Source organism: Callospermophilus lateralis, chromosome 6 (assembly GCF_048772815.1).
Source record: "Callospermophilus lateralis isolate mCalLat2 chromosome 6, mCalLat2.hap1, whole genome shotgun sequence".
NCBI classification, from domain to species: domain Eukaryota; kingdom Metazoa; phylum Chordata; class Mammalia; order Rodentia; family Sciuridae; genus Callospermophilus; species Callospermophilus lateralis.
Window position 1 is genome coordinate 131845685 of NC_135310.1, and position 10719 is coordinate 131856403.

At 32.3% G+C, this 10719-nt stretch overlaps 1 protein-coding gene across 1 annotated transcript; it reads left to right on the forward strand.

Annotated features, from left to right (window-relative positions):
- The first annotated feature begins 3735 nt into the window (after positions 1-3735).
- On the forward strand, positions 3736-4668 carry LOC143402151 (olfactory receptor 2W1-like). Its single transcript, XM_076859590.1, has one exon. It carries the CDS (start codon positions 3736-3738, stop codon positions 4666-4668), a length of 933 nt encoding a protein of 310 aa, XP_076715705.1.
- The last annotated feature ends 6051 nt before the right edge of the window (positions 4669-10719 follow it).

Below are 10719 nucleotides of genomic sequence, written 5' to 3' on the forward strand. Positions count from 1 at the left end.
ATTCTCCAGAGTAGCAAAACCTTCATTAATAATCACAGAATTAGAAGCAAGAGATTAGGAAAGTCACTGTGCAGGAATATTCTTAAAATAGAAACATATGCATGACCATTTATATACATTTTTATTTTGCAAAAAGATGAATATTTACTCAGTTGTACTTAAATTATAAAATTCAGTTACAACTTTAAAGCAAACTTTTTGAAAAATAAAAGTAACAGCTGCATGTATAAAACTTGACTGAGGAGAAAGAAGAAACTGAGTGAAACTGAGATCATGTGAAAAGCTTAAATTATCTAGATATTTAGAATCTTGATACACAAAGTATACCAATGATTTTTATGACCATGATTAACATTTAGAGAATACATACACAAATATACCCATACACCATACATATAATATACCCAAGATTGGTTAAAATGGATAAAGTGATTTTCAGATGCTTTGTCAAATACTTGTGCTAGCTTTCCCCAAAAATTATAAAACCAAATGTTTGAGACAACACCACGAATACATTGAACTAAAAAAAATATTCATTTGAATGCTTACTATGTGTCAACAAGTATTGTCATATTTTACATATATTAATCTTAATGTAGTCCTTACACTAAACCTTTAAAGTATTGCTATTACTATCTCCCTGTTGTAGGTAAGAAATCCAAGATACCTGTCCCACTTTCACAGAGCTGATAATTGTAATCAAAGATTTCAGCCCAGAAATTCTGTCCCCACAGATTAGCCACCTAATCAATAAACTATCTCAAATACAGAATATACTGATTATTATCACCAGCAAATACCTAAAATTGCTCAATGATAAGTTGTCCACATTTGAATATATCATGTGTCAGTCAATTTATGCTCATATATTTTATTAAACTGTTGATATCAATTTAAATTCATACAAATCTTTAGAGTACATATATGTTCCAGGATCCAGTGTTTGAATAAGTGACCTCTGAGAGAAGAACAAAACTAACTCTCATAGGCACTGAAGTATTTGTATCACACCTCCAGGTAACCAAGACAACTGAGTAAAAATATAAATATTATGGTCCTAAACATACATCTTAGAGCAAAAGTGCTTGGAGCTTGAATAGAGATAACTACTAGAAGTAACTTTTCTGGATGATATCTGCTCAGAGCAAGTTTATTTCCAAGGCCAGTATGTGTGCTATAAATATTTTACAGAGCTAATGTTTGCAATGTTATAGTATGTGCATTAAGAGCAATTGTTATTTGTATTATATTTGCTACCTAGAAAAAGCTTCTGAAAAATGCTCTCAGTTCCCTGCCTTTAACTTTTCTTTATATTATTTACCTCCTAAAACTGTATATGTGAAATATGAGGATATGGTGCAATTCTCCAAACATTTCTTTAGCTGGCCTTTTCAATGTCACCTTAGGGAAGTCACCTGGAGGAAGTCATCATTTAGATAATTTTTTATCATCTGAATTTTTGGTGATGTTACAAAATGTTGTTCAATTATTATTCTGGATTGTCTACTTGCTTTTCATGTTTCTCTACAATCAAGACCTATGTGCAGGTTCATAAGGCAAAATAAGCAGTAAGAATTTATGACAGTTTCATCCCCTTATTTGAAGTCACATGTTCAAGGAGGAGTCCTGCTGAGAATTTCCACCTGAATAGGCTTTAGGAAAAGCAGAATTCACACAGATGCTTCAGAGAAAGCTTTCACATTGTTGGCTCTACTATGGTCATGAATTATAACATGAAGGGAACTCTCTCTGGATCAGGGTAACGTTAATCTTTCATTGTTCTTCTTTTTAGGTATATATAACAGGACTCAGTTTGACTTAATTATATAAAGCATGGAATGTAATTTGTTAATCTTTAATAACTCTTAGAAAATAGTGTGACCTGGGTTGGTAAAGCAATTTGTGGGAAGGAAAAAGATCTTCAATTTGTATGGACTAATTCTTCAGATTTGCCTTAGGATGTCTGAAAATATTGTAAATCTCTGCAAAGAAATCTTCCCTTTTATCTTATAATAATGAATAAATCTAATCTTTATAGGAGAACATAAAGCTATTTCTTGATTTGTGATTTTAGACATTTTGACCGGCAGAAATACAAAGAGAAAACGGATGAAAAAGAAATATTTTATTCTTGAATATTTGGGAGCTAGAACTGATTTTTATCTGTTTATAAGTATAATAAAAATATTGAAAAGTTATTCAAAGATTTTCATGTAAGATTTTGTTAGGCAGAAGGAGTTTTATTCCTTCCTGAATTAATATATGGAGCCTTCAGTGATAATGAAAATTTAGCAATAATAGCATTAAACTGGCTTTAATTTTAGAAGATTTTTCATTTTTGCCTTTATATAATTAACTAATGACCTACTATATTTAGAAGTTAGTCACGATTATACATACCAATGGTGTCTGTCAAAATTAGCACTAAATTACTCATCCCCCCGAGTCAGATAGTATAGTACTCTAATGATGTTTGACTGCTTCCAACACATTTTAGATTGTTATTCTCTTTCTATCCAAGTTTTTATAGATGGGAAAACAAAGTCTAGCAGTGCTATATACTCTGCCTGTGATCACACAGCAGGTATAAGCTCTTACACTTGGTGCTATATGGATATAAGATATCAAACAAAGAAATTATGGGTTCTGAAATCCCTCCTTAAACAAGAAACATTGAAGAGGCAGCCTAAAGAGCAGGTAGAAGCTACTCAGAAAAGATGACAGGTTCCCAGGACTTTAGATGGGAATGAGCTCTGACATATTAAAAATTGAGAGAAGGCTAGTAGTGAAAATGGGTAACATGATTTGTGAGATGTTCTAGGAAGGACCAAAGTATGCAGGTACAACAAGGCTATCAAGAAAAATTTAGAATATTTTTTAAATGCAATGAAAAGTAGATGACAAGCTTTAAGCACATGGCACAATTTTATTTAATCCTGTAATCATGTAAAGGCTTAAGACTGGATGCAAAAAGTGAAAACTAAAGCCAGAATCAAGAAGAGAGATAACAGTGGTTTAGATTAGAGTAGTAGTGTGGAACATATCTTTGCATTCAAATTTACCAGAGTTAGTGAAGAAATTTATTGAAGATGAGGGAAATAAAAGGGTCAAGGATAAATGCTAAATCTCTTCTATAACAAATTGATATCAAAGATGTTATTTGTTGAAATATGCAAAAATAACATCCTCCCTACTGCTGACATTAGACTCAGATTTTACAGGTTAATTCTCTATCCAACTAAAACTAAAAATGTTCTAATATATCAAACTAACAAGTTTTATAGAGAATCATAGGTCACCTCATTTTAAGACCATATCATGCTAGGGATGTGGCTTAGTGGTAGATCACTTGCCTAGCAAGCACAAGGACCTGAATTCAATTCCCACCTAGTACTGCAAAAATAATAATAATAATAATAATAATAATAATAATAATAATAATTCTTCCAAACTTCCAAATTATGCACATGAGAAAATTAAGACTGAGTTAAGAGTGGTTTCATGAAGGTCATCTAGATTTTAAGACATCTAACAAACTAATTGCCGTAAAAGAACCCATAACAAATTCCAAAATACTTTGTTGTAATTTTACCCTTTATCCATTTTTTAATTATTGCCCTAATCTTTTTATTTAATTCTTTATTTTATCAAATTTAATTAATGAGTGTTGACAAATATTTTGTTTTCCCCTTCCATTTTTCCTCTTCTCACCTAGGATATAGACTTTGTAGAATTATGGTGGGCCAAAGCAATTATAGTTCTTCGTTTGACTTCATTCTGCTTGGCTTCTCTGAGCATCCCAGACTAGAAATGATGCTGTCAGGAGTTGTCACCATCTTCTATTCTATCACACTGATGGGAAACACAGCCATCATTCTTGCATCTCTCCTGGATTCCCACCTGCACACACCAATGTACTTTTTCCTCAGGAATTTATCTTTTCTAGATCTGTGTTTCACAACCACCATTGTCCCTCAGATGCTGGTCAACTTATGGGGACCCAAGAAGACGATCACCTTTGTGGGTTGTGTCATTCAACTCTATGTTTACATGTGGTTGGGCTCCATTGAGTGCCTTCTTCTGGCTGTCATGTCCTATGACCGTTTCACAGCTATTTGTAAGCCTTTGCATTATTTGATTATCATGAACCCTCGTCTATGTCTCAAAATGATTGTCATGGTCTGGAGTATTAGTTTGGCCAATTCTGTAGTATTATGTACACTCACCCTGAATTTGCCTAGATGTGGAAAGAACCTTCTGGATCATTTCTTGTGCGAGTTGCCAGCTATGGTCAAGATAGCTTGTGTAGACACCACAGCAGTTGAAATGTCTGTTTTTGGTTTAGGCATTATCATTGTCCTCACACCTCTCATCCTTATTCTTATATCCTATGGTTACATTGCCAAAACTGTGCTAAAAATGAAGTCTAAAGCTGGACAATGCAAAGCAATGAATACCTGTGGATCTCATCTCACTGTGGTGTCCATATTCTATGGAACTATTATCTACATGTACCTACAACCAGGTAACAGTGCCTCCAAAGATCAGGGTAAGTTCCTCACCCTATTTTACACCATTATCACTCCAAGTCTCAACCCCCTCATTTATACCTTAAGGAATAAGAACATGAAGGATGCACTGAAGAAGCTGATTAGAATCTATGAATAAAGGAACTGGGAATCATATAAAAAATGTTAGAGCAAATAAAACAATGAAATATATTTTCTAATTATCTTTAATTTTTACTGAGGAAAGTAATTCTTATAGATTTTAAAACTTTGTGGATACAAACAATATTAGAACCATTCTGCTTAGCTTTTCTGTCTATAATCAGTAGGTTGCCAGGAAATACACATCACTTTTTTGTGTTTGCTTGAAATATAACACCAAAGGACTATAACAAACTTGAATACATTTAATTTTTTCTAAAGCTCCACAGAAGTTGCACTGGTTGTTTTGTATTTTTAATACTAATGATTACATCTTCTAAAATAGACCTGAATTAGTACTTTTGTATACATTTTGGACATTATTTTTTTTTAACTTATGTGGTGCTGAGGATCGAACCCAGTGCCTCACACGTGCAAGGCAGGATCTCTACCAATGAGCTACAGCTCCAGCCAATGTACATTAATTATATACAATGACCTAGCACATTAAATTTTTGTGATGTCACTCAATATGTTTGGTTCAGATAATTTTAGTGTCTTTTTATATTGCATTATCATAAAGACTCACCTAAAACTATTTACTCTGTGTTCAGTAAAATATCAGTCTTTCATAAGGGGTCTTTGTTATATCTATTTCTGCGTCTATTACTACTTTATTATAAAAAGAGTGAAATGGAAAATTAAGGAGTTTAAAGGTAATAGACTTATTTCTTATTCATTTATGAAAAATTCTACATTTGTCTCAACCTTAACTGAAACAATGACTAATTTGCAACTAGTTAGTGAAGCTTTTGAGATAGATGTATAAAATCATGAAATGGGTGTGAATTGAGAAATGTGTAAGATTTACATGTAGCACAATTTCATAAAATGAATCTTCTGATTTCCATGTATCAAGATATGTTTAGCTTTTGTGGGGAAATGTGACTCTTTAAACTTTGAAGTTTTCTATGATCTAATGACACCTTTCCATAAGATCTCATATTTTGTCATTGTAATGAAGAGATTTCAGATACTTTGCTTAAATTAAATATTTTATCCTCTACCATTTTATAATTTCTGAAATAAGAAAGGAATGTGGATAACTTCTTATATAGTCAGAACACAGTAATGGCTCACAAAATATGCTAAATATGATATAGTTGATATCCTTGCCTTCATATAACAGCTCTTTTAATGTTGTATTCAGAAATAATTTAGCAACCAACAAAAGTTGTCTATAGAAAGGATCTAAGTTCTGTGGCCCTGGTGTATTTGTTCTTATATTTTGTTAGATTTATAATTAATTAATAATGTTCAGAGGAGCCAGGTGCAGTGGCACACCTATAATCCCAGCTGCTGGGAAGGCTGAGACAGGAGGATCAAGCACCTCATCCACAGTGAGGCACTAAGCAACTCACTGAGACCCAGTCTCTAAATAAAATATAAAATAGGGCTGGGATGTGGCTCAGTGGTTGAGTGACCCTGAGTTCAATCCCCAGCACCAAAAAATATATATAATAATGTTCAGAAGAATATTAATTCATTTACTAACTTCAAAGATCTAAGTATACAAAAGATAATAGCTAGGGACTTTTAGAAAAATGTATTTCATACCTGCGATTATTTTTTTACCTGTGTCTACTTTTTCTTGGTTCAAGTCTGTATATTTGGACTGAAATTAAGCCAATATTTCAAATATTTAATCTCTATCTAAATTAAATGTATAGATCATTATAGAAATTACAATATCCTTTAAATATTTTGAACTTCTATAATCAGAATCTCTATACTGATCTCCCATTTGTGAAATAATTTATGGATTGAAAGGTGATAAAATATGATTCTCTTTGATGAGAAGTTTTTTTCTGACCAATGTATCTTGCCAACATTTATGAGATTCACCACACATGCTTTGACCTCTTTAAAGTGTCTGAAACAAATGTATGTACAATGGTTAAAGAATGAAACAAGCATTCAACTGGGACTCAAGACTATAACTGGAATTTTCTTTACCTTGTTTAAAACATGTAATATTTCTATGCCTTTAAGATTAAAATGGGTTACCAACTTCCCTTTTCCTGTGATGTCTTTCACTGATTTAGTGTGGCTTTACTATTCTTATTAGAGATTTATAGTTATATGTAGCTGTGTTCATCCCAACAAACTCATACCTGCATGGAAATTTATTTCAGTTCATGAACCACCTTTTCATTCCCATCTTCCTTCCCTTCTCCCACTCTCCTTCCTCTACCCTAGATTTCCTTTTAATTTTTATTTATTTTCAGATAAACAAGCAAAAGGAAGTCATGTATATTAATTTGTACTTGGTTCTTTGTTATCTTTCCCTCCCCCTTTCCTTTATTCTACTCTAGCTTCCATATGAGAAAACTCACAACTTTTAAGTTTGGCTAATTTCATTTAGCATGAATATTCTTCATTTGTATCCATTTACAAACAAACAAATGCCATAATTTCATATATATATATATATATCACAATTTCTTAATTCATTCATCTATTGATGGGCATCTAAGTTGATTCCCATTTAGCTATTTTGAATTTAGCTATTGTGAATTGTGCTGCTATAAACATTGATGTGGCTGTGTTGTTATATATACTACACCAATTTTCGATCTTTTGGGGAAATACCAAGGAGGGTAATAGCTAGGAAATATGCTGATTTCATCCCTAGTTTTTTTTTTTTGGTTTTGTTTTTGTTTGTTTGTTGAGAAATCTCTGAACTGCTTTCCAGAGTGGTTGTACTATTCTGCAGTCTCACCAAGAATGTATAAGTGTACCTTTCCCCATGACCCCAATCACACCAGCATTCATTGTTTTTATTCTTGATCATTGCCATTCTGACTGGAGTGGGATGAAATCTTAGTGTAGTTTGGATTTGCATTTCCTTGATTGCTAAAAATGTTGAACTTTTTAAAATATATTTGTTGGCCATTTGTGTTTCTTTTGAAAAGTTTATTTCTATTGCTCATTTATTGATTGGGTTATTTGGGGTTTTGGTGTTTTTTAATTCTTTGTATATTCTGGATACTAATCCCCTATTGAAGGGTAGCTGGCCAAGATTTTCTCCCATTCTTTAGGCTCTCTTCACACTCTTTCCTTTGCTATGAAGAAGCTTTTTAGTTTGATGGCATCCCACTTGATTCTTCATTTTATTTCCTGTACTTTGAGGGTCTTAAGGAAGTTGGTGACAACACCCATATGATGGAGTGTTGATGCTATTTGATGTTAATAATACCCTGCTGCTTTTATTACCACAGCTCTGTAGTATAATTTCAAATGAGATATTGTAATGCCTCCTGCTTCACTTCTCTTGCTTAGTATTACTTTGGCTATCCTGGGTCTCATTCTTCCAAATGAATTTAAGAATTTTTTTTCTAATTCTGTGAAGAATGTCATTGGTATCTTGATAGGGGCTGCATTGAATAATTAGTAATCAGTAATATGGCCATTTTGACAAAATTAATTCTGCCTATCCAAGAATGTGGGATGTAGTTCCATTTTCTGCAGTCTTCAATTTCTTTCTTCAGTGTTCTAGAATTTTCATCCAAGAACTCTTACCTCCTTGGTTAGGTTTAAGTATGTGTTGTTTGAATTATTGTGAATAAGATGGTTTTCCTGATTTCTTCCTCAGATGAATCACTGTTAAAGTATAGGAAAGACACTGATTTATGGGTGTTGATCTTGTATCCTACTACTTTGCTAAATTCATTTATAAACCTCAGAAGTATCAAGGCCTTAGAAAAAGAACCCCCAAACAAGTAGAAGACAGGAAACAATTAAGATGAAACTGAAAACAATGAAATTTAATAGAAAACAATACAGAATCGATGTAATTAAGAGTTGGTTCTTCAAAAGGATAAATATAATTGAAAACCCCTTTACCAAATGAAAAGAAGCAAAACAATGAGATCAGAGATGGAGACATCGCCACAGACCCTTCTGAAATCCATAGGATTAACAGAACCTACTCTGAAAATTTATATTCCAATAAACTAGAAAATCTGGAAGGCATGGACAACTTTCTAGATACATATGATCTGCCAAAATTATATCAAGTTAGAAAACCTAAACAGACCAATATCAAGTAATAAAATAGCAATTAAAACATTCTAAAAAAGAAAAGCCCAGAACCTGATAGATTCTCAGCTAAGTTTTTCTATAAAGGTCTGGTAGAACTAATACTAGTCTTTCTCAAATTATTCTATGAAATTTAAATGGAGGGAACATTCCCAAATACTTTTTAATGAAGGTAGTTAGCATAGCACTGTTACCAAAACCAGACAAAGATGCATCCAGAAAACTATAGACCAATATCCCTAGTGGACATAGATGCAAAAATTATTAATATATTATCAAACTACATTTAAAAATACATCAAAATAATATATCATGCAGTGGGCTTCATTCCAGAAGTGCAACATTTGTTCAACAGTTCAATATATGCAAATCAATAAATGTAATACACTAAACAGAAGTGAAGACAAAAATCACATGATCATATCAATAGATGCAGAAAAGGCCTTTGACCAAATCCAACACCTATTCATGTTAAAAGCACTGTAGAAGCTAGGGATTGAAGGAACTTACCTCAAATTTGTTAAAGTCCCTTTAGCACAAACCCAAATGCATCTTCATAATAAATAGAAAAAAAACTAAAAATATTTCCTCTAACTTGAGGAACAAGATGAGTTTGTTGATTCTCACCACTACTATTTAACATAGTCCTCAAAACTTAGCCAGAGCAATCAGGCAAGAAAAGGAAATCAAAGAGATATGAATAGGAAAAATCAAACTGTTTTCTCATGGATATGATCCTATATCTAAAGATCAAAAATAAAATAAAATTTCCACCAGACTTCTAGAGCTTATAAATGGCTTCACTATCTTTATCTCTTCTTTCACATAGACTAAAATCATCCAAAACAAATGGTAAAGGAAACCTCTTAAGTGTAAAAAGGGTGGACAAACTTTCCAAAATGAAACAATGCTGAGGTGCCAAACTCACTTGAAGGCAGAGGAGCTCCTAAGGTTAGCCAATAACAAATCAAATAGAATTAGTTTTGGGATTCCTACTTGTTGTAGTAGCAAATAAGATGAAGAGCAATACATATGAAGCAAAGGTTTCAGCTCTTCATCTTTTTGGAAGAAATATTACATAATATAATTAGAGAGCATCTTCCCATAAACTACCTACCACTGAATGTTAAATTAATTATCACTAATCATAAGTGTAAAGATTCTTCCTGAAAGTAATTAGTATGTCTGATTTAGAGAAGATGGAGACATTCATGAAGTAGATAGAGAACCTTTAACATTCTGCTCATGTGCCAGTTCTGAATTTGGAAAATTAAATCCATTTCAAAAAAAATATGGCAAAGCCAGAGGTTAAAAACCAGCATAAAACAAAAAGTAAACTGCCTCACAAAGTAAAGGTGAGTTTATAAACGACTAAACAAATATGTATGAAATGTATATGATGTGGAAGGCAGTATAAAAAAATCATTTATGTGGTTGAATTCTTAACATAAGAACTACTTTTTTAGCAATGAAACTATAAAGAAAGTACAATATTCCTGAATCCTCCCTCCATTGACATCACTTGTTATTCAAATAGCTATGTATAAAAACAAGTGTCAAAAAAGTAGAAAATTCACTTTTACTATCACTGAATCCAAACATATAAAACCCACTTCATGTAAATAAGCAAATTGGTGAACTCACATAAATTTAAGATGCCTAATTGTTCTTTTTGTGAAGGTTCAAACATATTTGAGTAGGAGATATATACTATAAAAACAATTGAGCATCAGAATACTCAGATGTTAAATTTTAGTTAATATTGCATGCCAAACATTGCATGTGTTGACAGTATGACACTGGAAATACAAAGAAATTTTAATAGAAATTTCTATACCATTTCTACTTAGAAGACTTAAATATATAAATCTGTTCTGTTTTCTCAAATTTCAAGTATATATGTTAGGTTAGTTGGGGCTTAAGACTCCTTCATCATTATAAAACTTAAAAGAATGTTCACATACCAATA